Source organism: Excalfactoria chinensis, chromosome 2 (genome assembly GCF_039878825.1).
Source record: "Excalfactoria chinensis isolate bCotChi1 chromosome 2, bCotChi1.hap2, whole genome shotgun sequence".
NCBI classification, from domain to species: domain Eukaryota; kingdom Metazoa; phylum Chordata; class Aves; order Galliformes; family Phasianidae; genus Excalfactoria; species Excalfactoria chinensis.
In genome coordinates this window covers 5,025,875-5,046,482 of record NC_092826.1, presented here as the reverse complement: position 1 = coordinate 5,046,482, position 20,608 = coordinate 5,025,875, and the positions used below count along the sequence as shown (strand labels likewise).

Here is a 20,608-nt window from a genome sequence, read left to right as displayed (position 1 = left end):
GTTTTGCAAGAGAGAAGAGGCACGGACTTATGGTAATAAATCTGTAGATAAGGATGGTATTACTAAATGGAAATAAGGACATGTACTGTTGGGGAGAACAAGATTGAAAAGAGAAGAATAAACTCAAGAGGTAAAAATATTTATTTTTTTAATATTCTCATTTTTCCTACATTTCCCTCAATATTTGACTTGCATGTCAATGCATAATTGGCAAAATTCCAGACTGATGTCTTTTCACAGCCACAATCAAAGGCATTTCCTATCCTAACTACTTGCAAATCCTTCCCAAATTTGCCAAATCCATGACTGCCCACAGAGCCCATGAAGTCTTCCTGCCTGTACTGCACATTGCAGACACCTCTGCCCCTGGCAGCTGGACTTAATCAGCTGCCACCTACTTCTTTCCTACAGCTCAATGAACAGAAATGCTGTGGCGACAACTAACAGCTGCTACCAAGCTGGGCAAGATCTGTGCTCACAGCCTTCCTGACCTCCTCTCTTGGCAGTGTCCTCCTGTAGTCTCAATTAATGCATTCATCATTTTGGTGCCATTTAAAGGAGAGGAAACAAAGTGGGGGCTCAGTGGTAACCAGCTGCAGTGGGAGGTGGAAGGCAAAGTGTGGAGCCATCTCCTGTTTTACTCCTCTCTAAATGTAATACCTGACCACTGCTGTGATTCTCACATGCCTCATCTTCAAGAAATACTCGATGCTCTGAATTCACATATATATATGGCAGAAATCCCTCTACTGCCCTGTTGGGCCATTAAGTTTCTGCTGAGCCCACAGCACAAGCTGCACCAAAAACACAGAACTGAGCTGCTGTGGTGATTGGCAAAGAGGAACTCAGAGTCACTCAGTTAGAGGTTTCCCATTTCTGATAAATACTGTGGTGTGTTTTAAATAAAATTGATTTAAGCTAATAATAAGGAAACAGTAATGGGGGTGCTGTCTTTTATTCACAATGTGTTTCCTGCCTCTGCCTGTGTAAGTCACTCTCTGTTTCTATACACCACATAGTCAGTGGAAAGCAGTGGCAAGTATTGCATTTTGGAGATTGCACAACAATTTTCAGCACCCTGCTGGTGCTGCGGCCTCTACAACATAATCAATGACAAGCTCCTAAGGCATATCACCACCTTCTGACACCTTAATTTCTAAAGCTGTAAATCAAAGGTAACCTCCCTTTCTCCTCCCAAACTTTGCAGTGCTATATGCAGTTGTGTGAAATGGTAAATACCATTACCATAAATTTGCACGTGGAGAAATCCCAGTGATCTGACCTGCTGATGCCACTTCAGGCCTTTTACCCTTCACAATCCTGTAGCTCATTTAGAAGAGCGGTACACTCATAACTGAAAACACCCATGACTGCAGCACTACAAAGACCACCTAAGTTGTCATTATTCTGCATATTTCATAGAATCATTAAGGTTGGAAAGAACCACTAAGATCATCTAAGTCCAACCATCAACCCATCACCACCGTGCCTATTAACCATGTCCTTCAGTGTCGTGTTTTTTGAATACCTCCAGGGACAGTGACTACACCACCTCTCTGGGGAGCCTGTTCCAATACCTCACCACTCTTTCAGAGAAGAATTTTTTCCTCATATCCAAGCTGAACATCCCCTGGTGCAACTTAAGGCCATTATCTCTCATCCTGTCACAGTTACGTGGGAGAAAAGGCCAACCCCCTTTGTTACATCCTCCTCTCAGAGAGCTGGAGAGAGTGTTGAGGTCTCCCTTGAAGCCTTATTTCTTTTGTATATAAAACAGCAATCTATGAGCTAAGGTGAAGAGAGAACCAAATAAATTGTCACCAATTCCAGCACTGCTCACATTCCCATTTCCTCCATCTCTGAAGAGCTTGTCATACACTTCCTTTATGCCACATTTGCAGCCCACTTCTGCCATTTACATGCCCTAAGGCATCCTGATCATTAACAAGCTTATCCATACACAAAAGATATGATCTTAAGTAATGCCAATTAATTTCCATCATGTACTCTGCAATGCATTCCTCATTTAAACAGTGGACAGCATACAACTGTCTTGGCAGAAGCTGGTTTGGATGCTGGTGTAATCGGGACAGCTGTGGGCTTCTCATCACTGCTGGTTAACATGGTGATGTTGTACAGAATCAGACCCAAACTGACCTCCCTAATGAAAGCATTTAAATAACATTGGAAATACTGAGGTACACTAACAGACATTAAAGACAACAAGCTAGAAGCCATCTTTATTAGAGACATTACTTACAGGAATCCTAGGGTGTGGGGTGAAGAAGGCTGTCTGGAAAAGAAACCAAAGTATTAAAAGAAGCACTGCCTATTTTCCTGGAAATGCAAAAACTTATGTTTTCTCCTTGTCATTACAGACGATGCATTCCATGTAACCATTAGGAGGTTTATAAATGAGCAACTCATTGTAACATCTCCAGTATCGTTAAACTTTCTAACTCCAAGGCTGAGCTCTCTGTTTTGTACCACTTATAAGACATCTCAGCATAACCGGTTGTCTTATGACATTGGTCATCCTGAAGGAGTCGCCAGATATAAAACAATTGCAATTAGTAGAGAGAAACAGTATCTATTATTAACAAAACTGACAAAATCAGGAAAAAAATAAGTCCTTGATGAAAGGAGAGTATGCTGAAATTGCTAGCTATCTTTACAGATGAAATGGAAATTACTTCTCCCTACAAACACTGGAAGATTAAGCTGCCAGGAATATCTTTTTCACACCTATCCTTGGGATACTGAATTTATAAGCTTTATTTTCCAAGCTTTTGACCAATACAGGTTTATTAACAGTCTCAGCCTTCTCACGTGATCCTATTAAAGACCCTTGGTCACAGACTAATTGAGGCCTAGCTGACCACAGGGAAGAAATTGTAATACTTCCTCCCCTCCACTGCTCTATGAAGGTTTGTAGACACTGGATTCTCTCCAACAGATCCAGATTAATATTCTCCTCATGATCTGTGAATGCAGCAGCTGAAACCAGCTGTGATGAGTAAAGCTGAAAAGTGGGCATTTGACACTTTCCAGAGGATCTGTAACAGGTATCAGACTTTCTATTGAAGTGAGAAGCCTGTTCCTAGTGCTTGCTCCAAGCTGCTTACTCAGATTTTGCTGGAGGGAACTGTTAGGCTCACTGAGTGCCTGGAGTTAACTCCGTAGTAATCACACTCATGCATCTGAAAAGAATTGTTCAGGCTCATTTAAGAAACAATACATTGATGTTTTCATGCTGTTTGTTTGTGTGCTAGATCCAGTCCTGAACCCAAAATAGCTATCAAGTTCTTTTAGGAGATAGTCTTTCTGGGCTTTCAGCACAGTATGGCACTGTACGCAGCAAAGGCTACAGCATTGCTCTTCCAACCCATAAGTTACTGTCAGTGAGAAGTGAAGCCCTCTGCCGTTCTTGGAAAAAGAGAAATTGTTCACTACAAGAGAAAAGCTGTTGTTGGTTGATATCTGCTCTTAGTGAATCAGTTTTACCATGAGGTCTCAGGTGGGAATATCTAAATCACCTAGAAAATCAGTCCAAACATGCTCTTCATCTTCACCCTGATGATCTTCATCATCAGCTCCTACAGCTGCTAAACATATCAGAAGTTCACTTTAAGTGCAACCATGAAACAAGCGCACAGAAAAGAGCTGTTTGCAAAGAAAGCGAAGAGTGCTTAACCTCTAAAAATCACACAAAAGACCAACGCAACTTCATAGAGCTTCTTTCGAACCCTTGGAGATGGTCTGAGAGTAAATGAGTCTTAATGTGTCAGCAGACAGGCACAGATCTTGTAAAGCTTTGTTTCTGAGGCACCTGTGTGGCAGAAGTGTGACGATGCCTAGAATGTTTTTGCAGCACAATGTCTTACTTACTGTTCCAGGTATTCCTGGTGGCCCAGGGGAACCTGTGTCGCCCTAGAGAGAGAAGAATACAACAATGGATATAAAAGGCGAGAAAATAAAAATCAACATTATCATTTAGAAGATACAATGTTCTCAGATGAAATTTAACCCAAAGGCAACTGTAGAATTGACATAGAGCTTAATTTACATTTTTGGTTGAAGACTGACAGAGTTCTTGATTGGAAAGCATGTTTTAGCTAAAATTGTTATAAGGGGTAAAAGTACAGCCACCACCTCTGTGTCTTTCCCATGTGGCTGTTGGGGCTTAGCTAAGCATCTGGGGACCCAGCCTGGGGCACATGGCCTCTGCCTTCCCTTTCCTATGCACACCACATTCACAAGTCCCCTGGGTGGACCAACATGGACTCACCACTTGCCTGATATGCTGGCCAAGACCTAAGGCTTCCATCACTTGCCAATTGGTCCAGCTTGGTTTGCTAACAAATACACACGCACACCCCAGGCACATCAGCTTTGTGGAAGATACAAACACAGTCCCCCCGTAACCAGAACCAGGCATATGGACACCTGTCTCACCCACACCAGTCTCATCCTGCTGGCTGGGTGGACAATACAACATTCCATACCAGTGGCAGAGAACATCACCGAATGATTAAGGTTGGAAAAGAACACTATGAAAATTTAGCCCAGCCATAAACCTACCACCATCATGTTCACTAAACTATGCCCATAGGTGCCACATCCACAATTTTCCTGAAAACCCTCAGGGATGGTGACTCAACCACCTCCCTGGGCAGCCTGGTCCAGTGCATCACTATTCTCTTAGAAGACATTTTCCTGAGATCCAGCCTGAAAGTAGTGGATTTCAGCACCTCAGTAGCCAGCATCAGAGGTGTCCACCTCCCCATCCTGACTCCCATAGCTGGCACCCACTCCACTCATAGTGATCCATTTCTACCTAATCCTTCCTTTTGGTTCCTCCTGCTCCCTTTCCCCTGTATTGGTTTGAGACCATATGGGTTTGCGCTCTGTAGCTCCCTCCCCACAGTCCTATCAATCTTCTCAGTTGGAAAATTCAGGTTAATTTTTCTGTAAGCGGCACAATGCAGTGTGATAGCCCACCAGTTATTAACAATGGGAGATGTTTCTGGTTATTGCCTCCCAGCTTCAAAGTCATCAGTCACATAATCCTGCTGGAACACACAATGCTACATTTTCCTGAGCTCTCCTCCAAATATCTTGGTTCTTAACCCTGCCTCCCTTTCTTATTATCCCTGGTTGCACTGAAAAAGTCCCTTGACCAGGTACCCTTAAAGGAGCAGACACTCTCCTACTACAAACACTTACAAAATCTTATTTTGCGTATTGAAAAAAATCCTTTGCTTTTCATCAAAAATATAACTTCCTCATTCTAATTCTCCCCCTAATTTTTGAGTCAAAACCTATAAGGTTGCTGGAGTATCTCATGAGAATCATAATCTAAGTACCTTAGCTGTCATTGGCCTTACTTCTGGCTGTGCTCCATGAACATCTTTAGTGCCCCTGACAATTAAAAGCCAACATCTAAAAAAGCCACTAGTTAACCTCCCAGAGACTGGAGTTTCATGTGCTTCATTGGAAATGAAAATGCCCTCCCTGGAAGCATTCAAGGCCAGGCTGGATGGGGATTGGAGCAACCTGGTCTAGTGGGAGGTATCCCTACCTATAGCAGAGGGTTGAAACTAGATGATCTTTAAGGTCCCTTCCAACCCAAACCATTCCATGATTGTAAGATTCTATAAAGAGGAGCATGCTTATTTCATGACTCACCTTTTCTCCCCTTTCCCCTTTCAGTCCTGGGAGACCATCTTTTCCCCTTCCTCCCTAAAAACAGGAAATAGAATTATGCACACTTTGATTTGATTTAATCAGTTTCATTTTACAATTTCAGTTGATCTTACCTGTCCTCCAAGATGAAGTGTAAGCAATTAAAGGGTAATTAATATATTTGAAATGGCTTCACAGAATTCACACTAGTTTCAAAAGCCAAAGAATAATGACTAAGCTCATGCAAAAGAAAGCATCAATCCTGAATCAGCTTGCACATAGGTTTTGTGGACTGATGCAGTAACAATGCTCAGAATTTTCCAGTTCAACAAGAGAAGCAGAACACGCCTCAGACTTAGAGAGAACACTCATTTTAACCAATTTGTTTATGCTGAAAGACTTCCGAGTCATCCACTCACTGATGCCTACCTTTTTTAATCACCCAGGAAACTTGGTGGCCTGAATGGGATATGCTTAACAAGGATGATGTGAATATTACTCAAAGTGCATACACAAATGTATATATTCAGTATTAAAACAGGAGATAACTGACCGACATTTATATGATTTCATAGAGAGAACGTATTCTCTATCCTACACTTTAATATAAATGTAATATAGCAAATCAAACAGTAATACTTTGGTTGACTGTAAATCTTTCTTGTTCACACATAGTTAGCTATCAGAACCAATGGCCTCACTGACGTAGCTAAATTCACTGTCAGATCCAACTACTTTCCATTGTGTAGGTGCCTCTGAAGGTCTGCAGCTGGTCAGGACCTGGGTGGAAATTAAGCCATCAGATAATAATCCAACCCTATGGAATTTTCTCCAGTGCTTAGTGAGAAGAGAAATTTGGGATTTTAGTTGTTTTTATTTTTCTAATGTTCTTAAGTCATACAGATACATTTGAAAGTGAGGCCTAAAGGGCTCTGTGCCTCTTCTACTGCCTAACTAGGAGTATGGCATCAGTCAAAATCTTCAGTGTTCGAGATAGACATAGTTCATTAACATCTCTGCTGCAATTAGCAGTGGTCACAAAGCAGTGAAGTATCCTGTTGGAAGGGCTACTTGGTGGTCTTTCTAGATGTCAATCAGCTGTTCACCACAACAAGATCAACAAGAGAAAATATGATCTAGAAAAACTTGAGATAAGTCTTCCTGGCACCAAATGGACAAATAAAAACAAGCTATGTCTCAAAGATTCACCTGGTCTCCTTTTTCTCCTCTCAGTCCAGGTAAACCCTGAAGACCAGGAAGACCCGCTTCACCCTGAAAGTAAGAGAAAATCATGCATGAAATCCAGGAACATTTATCAAGTGTGGCTTCTATTAAAGAACTTCATTAGTTTCAAATGCTATTAAGAACAAAAGGGAAGACTGGTGGGCCAACTCTTCACTTATTCATGTCAGATTAAAAGTACATCAAGTTTGACTCTCAGGGTAGATTAATCTAGCCAATGTCCTTAGGCTAGGAAGGACGAATCCTTGATTTAGGTGTCCTATGGCTGATACTATATGGTGAATTGTTAAACATCCATAATGCCTGCAGATGGTTGCTTCTTGATACCTAGTTACATCTTGATATATATAGGCTATACTGTAGGCCAAAACCTGTCCTATTTTTCTGTGTGTAATTTAATCTATGTGCAGCTTGCTGAGAGAAAGAACAGGAACTTGTTTAATTATCAGATAATTTCTTTTTCTAGGGGAATCATTATTTAAAACAGCAGCTAAGACCTCTCTCTTTTTTTTTTTTTTTTTTCCCCCTTTCTTCTTTTCTTTTCTCTGTATTGATAAGTGATATCATAAAATTTAGGATATATTTTCTTTGCACTGTTCCATAATAGCACCCAGCAAGCAAGCAAAAAAGAGCACCTAAAAAAAAAAAAAAAATCTAACTTCTATTTTCATCTACTAAGGATTTAGTATATGCAGACCCAGTACTATTAATCTGAACAGAACAGATGTTACCTGATAAGCAAGTATATCTCAATGCATCTCCTCATGTTTGGATTTCTTTTCCTCACTTTTTAGTTTCTGCTTTATGATGAATGCAAGCTGTTGGATTAATTGAAATCTCTATGTCATGTGGTTTGTTCTAAATATAACAGGTGGTAAATATAACAGGTGGCTCCAGGTTTAACCAGATTGTCACCTGAAAATAGTCAGGATCTCAGTCAGGGACAAAACCCAACTACATTATGTGCTGTATGAATATGAACTAAGAATCATTAATCCTCAGTTTAAAGAGATTAACTCTTTATGGCAAGAGTCTAAACATAATCATGGTGTAAATGCAGTGAATGCAGAGAAATGAGGTCAGGAAAAAGATGATTCTATGATTATACGATTCTATGTTTTGCTAACCAAGAATAGCTGGGAACACAGGATGATGTTTAATGAATTTTGAAAGACAGTGACATTTGGTGACAAGACAGTGCGATGCCTTTTGAGAGCCACTGCAGGATCCTGGGAGATGATGAGATCCCAGAGATTGTGAGAAAGATGAACAGAGGTCATACAGCTAAAAAGGGAAAAAGTAGGGTTTGGCAGAAAAGCAAAAACACGCAGTGTAAATTTGGGCTCTTGAAAGACACTGAAGAAAATCCATCCAGTTTCCTCCCTTGACAGGATAACTAGGCAAACAAGAAGGAAGTATTTTTGTGATGTATCTTGACATTAGTAAGATGTCTGACACAAGACAACACAATGTGCTCATTAGCAAAGTACAGAAATACAATGTACAAGAACAGTCTCTGGTGTAGAACTGATTAAAACACACACACAAAAAGAAAACTAAATTCACACATCTGTTACTAGCTGTTTATTTCCAGATTCAGAAAGAGATGAAGTCCTCCAATGGACTGTACTTACTATTCAATATTTTAGTTTATAACTGAGAAGACAGAAAAGATAACACTGATATAACATGTGGAGAATATCACACTATAGAGAGAGGTGTTTTGGAAAGTTAGTGCTCCACACTGGACTCCAGACAGCTGTGTGCTTTGGGAAATTCCAGGATGTTTCCCCTCCTTCCTTGCTGTTATCTGCTGAAACTTCGGTCTTAATACGTAAGATAACTGTGTAATTTCTGATAGTCACATAGGGTTATTTCCTAGCATGCAATTATGATCTAGAAATGATGCATCGCCCTTTGCATCATGTATTTACAAAAAGGTCATCATCACCCAGAACCATCACCAGCACACTGGATTAATGTGAAGTGAAGGAAAAACAGTCACCTTTAAGCCACTCTGCCTTCCTTTTTTTCCTTATCTACCAGGAACAAGATGACTGAATTTTCTGAGACAGACAGAATTTGATTTAGCATATTTGCTCTGGAACATTACTTTCTCCAACCATGAGCTTTATCTGCTGACTTGCACTTTCCTTGGCAAAGGAAGTTATTGGCAAATGGCTTTGTTACTGCATGTGATCACTCTGCATTGCTCTGGCAGGCAAGTGTTGTTGCTAGCATCATTTTTTCTGCTCACCTGTTCACCAGGTTGGCCGCGGCTTCCTGGTTCACCCTGTAAAAGCAAAAGTATAAAGTTAGCATTGGAAGGACACAATCCTCTTGCAAGAATGCTTTCTCTTTAGAAAATTATCTTCCCTACTGTCCTAGCTCATGTTATTCTACCCATTTTCTGTAAGGCACTGAAATTTTCTTCGATGGCTTGGTACCCCTGGCCACAGAGACCCAATGCAAGGTTCAGGTCACATCTTCCTATATACACAGAGTAGAAAAAGGAGCATCAAACAGGGGTTTGTGTCTTGGAATGCAATGAACAGTGAAGGCACTGAGCCATGGCTGCTCACCCTCTTGTATGTCCAGCTTTATGGGAACCTTAGGCTCCTGACTTCAGCACAAGGCCTTCTAAAATCACACCATGAGTGACTCAGTGGCTGCAGCAAACTTAGAAATAAAATTCCTTACCTTAGGGCCAACTTTTCCAGGAAAGCCTTCCTCACCCTTTTCTCCTTGTTCTCCCTGCAGAGAATATGAAAAATTAATACACATCTTGCAGTGTAGTAATGATGAGGAATATTTTGACTCAGATCCCCAGCATCAGACTGAGGATGTAAATGGAGCCACATGAGAGTATCTTTCCTGGAAAGTTTTACCATTTAAGTACTATTTGCAGACACATCTCCAATAGTAATCAACCAACTAGAATGTCTCTAGAAAAACACAAAGTTAACCAGCATTACTCTAAAGATAATCACAGCAAATTACATGAAAAACAAAATATCCATTCAGTTTCTTCAAACTGTATGCGTGAAAAGGTCTACATTTTCCATTACGAATAGAAATAGATAAGTCTGGAATTGGAGCCTTGGCCATTGGGACTCTTTGAATCTGATCTGCCATTGTGGGTGGTGTCAGGACAGAGAGCAGCAACTGGTGGATTAAGAACAGAAATATGCTGTGTATCTCAGAAACGCACTTAATGCTTTGCAGAAATCAGTAATTTGTTACATGCTCCAAATTCCTCACTTTTATCCAACAGTACACTCAGGCTGAGGAATTCTGGACTTGGGCTTGAAGTATAAATATGGTGGGTTTCTGGAAAAATTAGAGGTAATGATGGCCAAGCAGCAGAGCTGAGAAGACCATTGCTGATGCAGTGCTGCTGCATTGGACTTGAGGCAGGTTACAGTTAAGTACATATTCCAATCTAGTGTAATCATTTGGAGCTGTTGGAGCGGGTCTAGAGGAGGGCCACAAAGATTATCAGAGGGCTGGAGCACCTCTCCTACAAAGAAAGGCTGAGGCAGCTGGGCTCGTTCAGCCTGGCAAAGCAGAGGAAACTAACTGTCCTGAATGTGTCATTCATATGAACTCTCAAACACGGCACAAAGAAACAATGAGACACATCTCTTCCACATGGCTCCACAGAAGACATAGGGGGATGGTATATTTTCTTTCCTGCTCTTCAAGGAGGAAAAAGAAATGTATTTGGGGCCCAACACACTCCGTTGCTCTCTGTGCCTTGGACACGGGCCCTGAATTGCCAGCCTCCTTGGCTTTTCAGCTTGACAGTAGAAGCTTCTCTGTCTGCTACACTCAGCTGTGTCTGCTGAATAAAATGCAGTAGCTGAAGACTGGAAGAGGATCTCTGCTGTATTTAAATCCAGTTCAGTCTTCACAGGGCTGTGAATGATTCACAGAGCAATCACATCAGCTGGCTTGACGCTGGAGCTCCAGGGATGGAAGCAGGTGAGGTGTATTTGACCCTGGAGATCTGTTGGAGATCTGTTCCCCTTTCAGCTTACACTTTCTAGCTTACTCAGATAAGCTGCCTAGGTAAACTGGTTATGCTGGTGTATGTGGTAACACTTACCTTTTGACCTGGGAGCCCAGGAAGACCATTTAATCCATCTTTGCCTGGTGAGCCCTAAATAAAAGAAAATTACCAGCTCTAAGAGCTTGCTCTTTAAATTCATAACTGCAAGATCAGACAAAGTATGTTGAGTTCATCCCTCTTGCCACTAACCTAAGCTTAAGATTTGTTAAAACACCTCACGCATCTTCTGACTTTTTCACTACTGCAACTCAAATCACCCAGAATTTCTGGCAATGCACGTATCTGCTTGGCTGTATTCAGCATGATAATTTTAGTGACTGTCCACAGGATGTCAGTGTTGTTACAGACAAACAACAAAGTAGAAGTTTTATGAAGAGTGGAGTCTTAACTTTAGAAATAGCATTCTCTGTAAATCTCCATTGCCTGTAGCTGTAACTTTCTAAAAAGATCTTTCACCTTTTAAACATCAGTAAATTCTTATGCATATATACAGACTGGCATTACACAGTATAGACTGAAGTATTCAGCAAAATAAGAACTAAAATGACTTCTTACAATGCATCTAAAACGGTGAGAAAAAGTTGTGTCCTCTTTTCAGGTATCAGTCTCTAAACACCACAGACATAAAGTGGCACTTCTCAGTACTAAGTATTTCATAATACACCTTAATTGACTTAAGAGCCAATAGAAATTGCAATGCTCTGCTATAATTATGATTTTTATTTCACTTCTTTGACCTGATTCAAGAAACTCCAGTTTGGAAGAGTCATATTTTACCAAATGCAAACTAAGTTTTGAAAGGTATCATGTAAAGCATCATAATCCCAGTGTGCAGGAGTAGTACAGCTACCTCTGGTAAGCCAAAAGGCATCAGTCAAATGTCTGTGTTAAAGGAAACAGTACTGGAGCCAGTAGTAAAACTGTATGTGTAGACAAGCTGCAGGAAAAAAAGAGTTTAGAAGTAAAACATGTAAGGTCACAGAGAGCAGGAAGGCAATGCAAGCTGTCCCTCAAAACTTACAGCTGGCCCTGGAGGTCCACTTTTACCAGCAACACCAATTTCTCCTGGCAGTCCCTGAAAAAAGAATCCAGCAGACACAAAAAGCATCAGTATTTCTGCCCTTTACAGGCTGCTTTCAATTCCAATACAGTTTTCCCTCCCAAAGCACTCAGATCTCTGCCATGGGGCGTCCTGCAGATATTGACTCATTTGCAGGTAGCGCTAACATGGCTCCAGTACTCAGTGCAGTTGTTCTGCAGGGCCAGGTGGGGCTTTTCATGGTGAAAATACAACAGAAAGCACACATTGCCAGAGGCACTGACTCAGTTCCCATTAAAATTCAAAGTCTAAATCTCACATTCTCCCCAACTGTTGTTTTATATTTTATTTTTTCTCTTTGATGTAAACTAAACAACAACAAAACCAAGTCTATTTCCTTACTGGTGCTCCAGGTGGTCCAGGGGGTCCAGCAATGCCTGGAGGCCCTGGAGGACCCTGTAAGAGAAGGAAGAAAATAGTTCATTAATAACCATGATAGTGGTAGAAAGCCTCAGGTCCTACCTGTGTGCAACTGGGATTCTGTTCCAAACAGCATCAGCACCGAGCTTCATTTCATTAACTTCTCTCCTCCTAAACCTGCAAGATGCCAAATCAAGCTCCTAGGGAACTGTACTCAACAGCAGAACAGGATCCTCCTGCTTAAACCACTAGTTACTGCTGCTACAAGATGAGCTCCATCCTGGGCTCCACTACAAGAGATAGCAGCCATGCAAGACAAAGCATCCAGCCTACTTCAATCTTAATTAATGATACAGAAGATGTAGTGGATCAAGTATTTTAAAAGAAATACCCCACTATTTTAGTGCTCTTTCTTAACCCTGTTGAGAGTGAAATGTCCTCACAAGCTCATACTTCAGTGTATACATTCAGCTTCAAATCTTACTCATCTCCTTGCAACAACTATTTGTCTTGGGAAAATATCATCTGAATAGATATCTCCAGTTTTCAGAGGGATTTATTTCTGTGTATTGGGTAAATTGTTAAAAGTGAGTTCCGTGTTACCTTCAGCTTTGCTGAAGACAAGAAGGATTTTCTCCTTTACTTAAAATGAATCATTTGTTCAAGTGTTTTTTGAATCGGGACCTAAGCATAAAACATAGGGACGGAATAAAAATGGAAGAGAAACTCCTTTTTCACTCACAGGGTGGTGAGGCCCTGGCACAAGGCTGCCCAGAGAAGCTATGGATGCCCCAGGATGCCAGGCTGGATGTAGCCCTGGGCAGCTGGTGGTAGGTAACCCTGCCCACAGCAGGTGAGTTGGAACTAGGTGATTTTTAAGGTCCCTTTCAACTTAAGACATTCTATGATTCTATGTTATACACCAACCTATGCAAAAAAAACTAAAAGCTAACAATCAATAGAAAATGGCCATTCAGCTTCTTCCTTGCTAGAGCTGTGTTACAGTCCAATAACATAAATCACATATTTCTGTGATTATGAGTTATGGACCAATATTAATATTTAACATTTAAGGGAAAATGTAGCTGAAGAAGAGAATGAAGTGGAATAAACAAGAATGAACGAGAAAATTCTGGTGTTGAGGTTTGATGGAGGAGATAGTGGATAAGTCGTCATTTTAGAATATGCTTGTGCAAATCAGCCAGAACAAATAGTACCATCTCACCAATAGATGGTGCAAAGCATCTAAAAATGAACCAGCAGATGCACCTGGCTTACATATTCCCCATAATCCGCTTCCATTGCAACTCAGACCAGAACAGACATGGAATCACTCCACAAATAACATTAGTATTTGTAGAGTGTCTCAAGTGCAAGCATAGCTCAAACATCTGCAGGAAGATATGCCTTGGGATCTATTTACACTGATGACATAACTCCTGGGCAGCCTAGTTTCTGGTTTAGAGGATGAGGTTTCAGATGCCATTCTAGTCCTACCAGAGGCAACTGGATGACCCCATCCATCACTTAGAAGAGGCTTCACCATTCCAAACAAGAATCAACAGTCCAGTACAAGACAAAATGTCTCACTGCACATACAGTCAGAGTGCAGCTGGATAGACTGGCCTCAAATGTCAGGGGCCTGCTTGGCCCCTCTCTAACCCTACAAAGGTGGTAGGTATACAGTTAGTATGGGAACCAATATAGGGTTGCCATGAAGAGTAGGTGTAACACTGGGAAAGACTTCAAAGATAGCTTTAGATAAACAGCAAGAAACTGATTCAGCAGCAAAGTGGATTATATGTAAGTAAAGGAAAGATAAAGTACAAAATATTTAATAGTTCTATCTGATTTTGGCAACAATGAGATATGGTAAGCAATTAACTAGTTGAGAACGCAGACACTGTCATCCCACAGCAAACCTCGGCCAGGACCCAGCTCCACCCTGAGCATTCCCCAGGTAAGATACCCACTCTAGAAAGGATAAGTCTATAAAAGAGGAGTCTCGCTCAAATATCTATCAGCAAGAAGCATAACTTTCTACACCAAGTGACTAAGACACAAGGAAATTAAAAATCATGGGCATGAAAAAGCTGCAGGAATACATTCTATCACATAGTCATCCTTTACAAAGCTCTCCTTTTTGCCACACTTGTCCAGAGCAAGACTTGCATACAAAAGCCTCTTGTGCTCTTTCTCCTGACTTCTGAGTATACTTCAGAGCAAGAACTATTCTCCCAAGTATTTGACAGCTTCAAACTACCTGACAGTATTTATTTGTTATAAAGAAAAAAATATATAACAACAACAAAAATAACAACACATTCGAACAGCAGTAGGACACTCTGTGTCCTGTAATGTGTAACCCCCAAGTCTCACACCATCTGTATTCTTCCTTTTTGACACTGGATCCAGATAAAAGCACCTGATTCCATTAATCACATTTTTCACTGATCATTTGATGAATTACACAGATGAGAGCCCTTGTCCCAAATCCAGTTCCCAGTGTTGTCCCTCTAAAAATCCAACTCAGAAGAAAAGAAGTCATGGAGAGCTTTGTTTGTGGCTTGTAAAAGCTCTGATGTGTGCATCTTACAAGCTGGAACAAAACCGGATACATAAAACCTTTGATCTCTAAAACAGGACTGCACAAACTCGGCTTGGAAAACAAATGGCAAAACACAGATCTTTTGTCAAAATGTTTACGTAAATCTATTTTCAACCAAATATTTCAAGCTTCTTTAAAATCCTAATATCCATGGGAAAGTGTGTAGAGGTGTGTGTTTGGGGAACAGCACCTATACAGACATTCAGGATTATAGTTCATCCAGCTTCATTCCTAAGAGAAAGCAACACAGTTCTCAGGAAAGAAATCTGACACAATACAGAAGGAGCAGCTGTGTCTGTCCTCCAGGAACCACTAAAAGATGCTCTCCCAGCATGTACCCTGCTGAAAGACAGGCTGGGAAAAGCAGGACTATTAGGATGTGGGTTCTGTACTCCCAAAGGAAGTTCTGCAAAGGAACAAAAACCTTTTCATGTGACTACATCAGTAGGTTGTGTGGCTCAAATCTATTTTCCGTAAGAAAAGGGATGGCTATGTTTTAAAAGGTGAACAAATGTCATTACAGGATGGAAAAAGGAGTCTGATGGCTTTTCCAGAAATCTGTCCCTGTAGCAAAAAGCTTGTAGAGACAGATTTTCTGTATACTATTTCATGCCAATGCCTGGATCCTCTTGCATTATGAAAAAGGCTTAGATAAGCCCTAAATCCATGAAAAAAACAGACTGTGGTCTGGGCTGTATAGGCAGCATGCCAGATTTATGAATGAGAAAAACCTCCAGGACATCTAGAAGCATCTTGTCTCTAGCTTTGAGGAGCAATCACAAGTCTCGCTATGTCTCCTTCTACCTCAAGTCTCCATTTTTCTTCTGCTACACCTAAGTAATCTCTGGGATCAGATCATCAAACCTGCTCTTCGTTTATCACTCCTGCCACTACCTGTATCTACCAGCATAGCTTCTGTGAGTTATCTTCAGAAGTACTGCAGCAGAGCACCATATTGCAATCCTACCTTACAAACCAAGACAAAGATGAGAGTATACAGGAAACCAGCGTTGCTGATAATGCTGAAAAACAATAAGCCTGAGGAGCCAACTGATCTGCTTATGATGCATGTTATATAGAAAACTTCAGGGATAGTGCCATAATTTATACACGAATGAGGACTTCAGCTGTTTCACCAGGTGGCATGATAGTCAGAATACTAGCATTATTTTAAAAAATAAAGTGCATTGAACAGAAATTCTATGAACTGTCTTTCCAGTACTGAATAAAGTTGGCTCTGTACACAGCAGTCTCTATAGGAGGATTTCTTGCTTTCAGCACAAGACAGAATTTGTTTAATTGTGCCACTAACTGTAAAATATGGACATGATGCCTTTTGTCTACAGAATAAGATTTATTGCCCTATTTGTTCACTTTCAGTTCCCTCACTGTGTCAAGGTGGCAAAGAGAAAACAAGAACAAAATCTCGCTTATGGTCTTTTGTTTCACAGCTGTTAGTGGCCTGCACTGACAAAGTCTTCTCTCTTTGTTTTGTAAAAGGCACATATCTCATTAAAGATAGCTCTGAGTAGTATCTTCTACGGTTTCAAGCAGCACTGACAAAATGTGAATTCAATCTAAGCTTTGCAGCTGGGTGCAGCATTTTTTTCTTATGGTTCATAGTATTAACTTGCATTATAAAAAGTGATGTTCAGAACACCATGTATTTCAAAGGATATAATTTATTTCCTCTGATTTTCTTAAGAAAAGCTGGGTTGAGCTCACACCCTACAGATGAGTCTATACTAATTCACTGCCAGCCACAACCATAAAATCATAGAATCATAGAATCACAGAATAGCCTGGGTTGAAAAGGACCATAATGATAACCTGGTTTCAACCCCTCTGCTATGTGCAGGGTTGCCAACCACTAGACCAGGCTACCCAGAGCCACATCCAGCCTGGCCTTGAATGCCTCCAGGGATGGGGCATCCATAGCTTCTCTGGGCAGCCTTGTGCCAGGGCCTCACCACCCTGTGAGTGAAAAATGTCCCCCTGATACGTTTTTCTTTGTTTCATTTGGGGTTTGCTGTTCTTCTAAAGCTCCTATCTCCACTCCATTCTTCTGCCAGTTCGGCTTTCAATGGGAGCAGAAAGGTTAAAAAAAAAAACAGAATTACCTTTAAATTTAAAGTAGCAGAAGAAAATGAGGTTATTATAGTGACTTAACCAAGTTTATGCATGGGCAAATTAGGTTTGGTGGTCCCCAGTACCACGGAGACAGCATAGGAAGAGGGGACACAAGACTTCCATAAATCATTTTTAAGAATATACGCGTAACTACAGCCTAAGGAAACCTGCTGGTTATTCTTGGACCATAGTATGATTAAGATAAAATAAAAGGGAGAGAGAAATGCTGATGAAGTGCTTACAAACCTAATGTCACAAAAAATGCTGGCAAGCTGAAAAGCAGTTTTGTCACATGTTAAATGTAAGCACTTTCTCCAAACAAAAATATGGAAGACTGCAGTATTAAATCCAGGACAATGTGCCACTTCAGGAAAAGGAACAATATTTTTTCAATCTTGCAGTTAGCTGGGAGGAAGAGTAAGTTTAAGTATCCCTTGATGAGGCTGGCACTCTATGCAGTTTTAATTAACTTAAAATTTGAAAACTTTACTTAGCCTGTGCTGAAAGGAAAGCTACTTAATGCTGTGTCAGCAATTCTTTCAGATAGGTTTATGAAATTGCTAACACATGCACATACATATTTTGCAAAGTTACGGAGAACTTGAGCTGAGCAAGATGTTGTTTAAGTGGATAGTCAGGTGTATCAGCATTAATGAAGGGAGACAAATCGTCCCCAAAAGTAAGGAAAATCCTCTCCCATTTGTTACACACATCGGATGGCTTGAGGGGATTTTTTAATGTTATCCTGAAGGGAAAAAAAAAATAAAATAAAAATGGAATCCGTTGGAAATACTGTCTTCATTCTTATTCATGGCTGCTGAAATACTTGCAAACCAGATGCAGTACCAAAGGAAGAAGTCTTAAAAGTATGTAGATGACTATGAAGCTGTGTGGCAGGGCAAGGTTCCCAGCCAGATATAAGGTTCCTCACCCACACAGGATCAGAAAGCTCCAGATGGTATTGCTGGTGGTCTCTGCAGACATGCAAGTGGCTCATTACAAAATGTCTGCTACAGAATTCATGTCTAGATTATGTTTCATGGTTACGAGGGCATAACTTGGCAAAGGAAATAAGTGAAAAATTAGTACCTGCTCTTGAGTAGGGTCATTTGTTGCAATTTTTCACCAAAGCTGTAGCAGAGGAGAAGGTTCTTTATTTTTCTCTAAACTTAACTGACTATTGTAACAACATCCCATAGGCAAAGACCTAGTTTGTTAACTTCTTATTGAAAAAGGAATTAATGAGATACTCAGATTGAACATGAGCGGTTGGTGTATCTTCCCTGATTAAGGACATTCCAAAAGATGTGTCTCTTATTACAGGGAATGACCCTACACTGTGAGTTGGGTCAACTGAATTCGACTACAAATTTAGCAAGAAGTCAAGCCAGAGGCAAGCGTTTATGCTAGTACTGTACTCAGCAGCACAAGCTTTTCCAAGGTGGAGTCTAATCCTCTTTGACTATATGTAACGTACACAGTGCACAGCACTATTTTGTCCTTATGAAACTACAAATGGTGCAAACTGGAGAGTTACCTCACCAAAAGGGAGTTAATGGGTCATGAACTTCAGACATCACTCACAACATTACTCATCAGGAGAACAAGCAACTGTTTTAAGCTGCTATGACTACCTTTCCTAGTAAGCCACTGCCTGACCTCCTCTAGCAAGTAGAAATATGACTTTCAAAGCAAAGAAAAAAAAGTTGTGCACAAAAAGTGTGTTTTGTGAATAGCAAATACCTTTAAAACTCTTTCTTCCCTCAAGACCGCAGCACAGGAAACATATCTGCAGTTACCAGTTCACACTGCCAATAGCTCAGATACTGTCCTAAATACCACAAAACACAAATCTTGCTTTCCCTCCAGAATGATACCACTCTGTGCAAAAGCAATGAGAAAATCACACACAAAAAAGCTCCTTATGTCTCCATACAAAGATGCTGAAAAACTGTGGAAGCTAAACATAATTGACACCAGACCTTTCTCTCTCATTCAGATCAGGATAAATCAGTTTGGATCTTAAAGGAGAAAAGCCAACCTCAAAGATGGTGCAAATGAGAAGAGAATAAGGTTATGGCATGCTGCATTGCAGGTCCAAGTCACCTGTTGTCGTAAAATACATCTTCCCTAAAGATTACTTGAAAATGAAGAAACTGTCACTTACCTGAGGGCCAATCAGACCATTAATTCCGGGGAAACCAGGTTCTCCCTTCTTACCCTGTGTGTTCAACAGGAAAACAAATCTTAGACATTAGGGCGAAAACAGCTTGCTGAGACTTTCCAAAATCTTTTACCCCCACACTGATAAATCATCCATATGGAAAACACGAGGGCAATATATAAGATATCAGACACTGGATGCGCAACTCTAGTGGTCTCTGGTAAGCATAACATCTCTCCATTTTGTGAACATTGCACTTTCCAGTTCAGATTTTGCTCTTGAAAAGAAACAATAGTTTGGAAAACTAGGAATGGTTATCCAAGCAGACTCATCTCTAGAGGTAATATGAAACAACCTGAAGAATAACTCCTAGCCCTAAAGCAGCAAGAAGAAAGTCACATTTAATGCTCACTATTTCTAACACAAATCTGTTATTTCCAAGCAAAGAAGATTTCATCACTTTGAAATAGCACCAAAATCAATCTAAACCCTTGACAATTAATGGTAAAGTTCCTATTAAAATATGGTTTATAAAATAAATATTTGATAAATATTGTGAGCTGAATATAAGCTGAATGGAACCCGTCTCCTAAGTATGTGCAAGAATGGGTAGAACAGCTTTCTAAGCAGTGGCCACACTCCCCAATACTGTAGAAAATTCAAATTCTCTCAGTTATCTCCTTGCACATTCAGATCTATCAAGCCTCATTGTGTGTAGCTTTCACTACACAGAATAGGGTTGGTTCCATGCATATTTTGTCCTCTGTCTCACTCTGCAGTCACATCTGGGTGCTTCCCAAACAGCATCAGAGAATTGACACTTCAGCCAAGGGTGGTTACCACATGTAGAGACATGCAAGAGACACTTCCTCTTCTACAGTAAAAAGCTTCACCCCTCCCCAGCCAAGCCAAGCTGTGTACTTTGTGCATCCTGCACTGTCTTATGCATAAAGAAAACAATTAAGTATCCTGGCACATGGATGAATATAAAGGATTCACAGTCTCTAAGCCAAAAAACAAGAACATACAAGGCATTTCTAATTGGAGTTGGCATTATCACCAAGGGACAGAGCTCACCAACCGCTCTACAATAAATAAGCTTCTGCCAGAAGAACAGGAGAGTTTCACAGGTGAAAGCCAAATCCTGGAGCATACCCATGTGGGTAGAATCATAGAATCATTAAGGCTGAAAAAGACCACTGAGATCATCTAATCCAACCATCTACCATTACCACCATGCCCACTAAG

General features: G+C 40.6%; 1 protein-coding gene across 1 annotated transcript in view; it reads right to left on the bottom strand.

The window, feature by feature from the left end:
* The window catches only part of COL22A1 (collagen type XXII alpha 1 chain), a 184,427-nt gene that overhangs the window by 48,474 nt on the left and 115,345 nt on the right, over positions 1–20,608 (bottom strand). Inside the window, exons 24-33 of the mRNA XM_072328724.1 lie at positions 19,364–19,417; positions 12,441–12,494; positions 12,021–12,074; positions 11,036–11,089; positions 9,628–9,681; positions 9,185–9,220; positions 6,895–6,957; positions 5,689–5,742; positions 3,889–3,930; positions 2,261–2,293 (exon numbers count right to left, since the gene is read on the bottom strand). Coding sequence (XP_072184825.1) covers positions 2,261–2,293; positions 3,889–3,930; positions 5,689–5,742; positions 6,895–6,957; positions 9,185–9,220; positions 9,628–9,681; positions 11,036–11,089; positions 12,021–12,074; positions 12,441–12,494; positions 19,364–19,417 — 498 coding nt within the window. The remainder of the gene's footprint in view (positions 1–2,260; positions 2,294–3,888; positions 3,931–5,688; positions 5,743–6,894; positions 6,958–9,184; positions 9,221–9,627; positions 9,682–11,035; positions 11,090–12,020; positions 12,075–12,440; positions 12,495–19,363; positions 19,418–20,608) is intronic.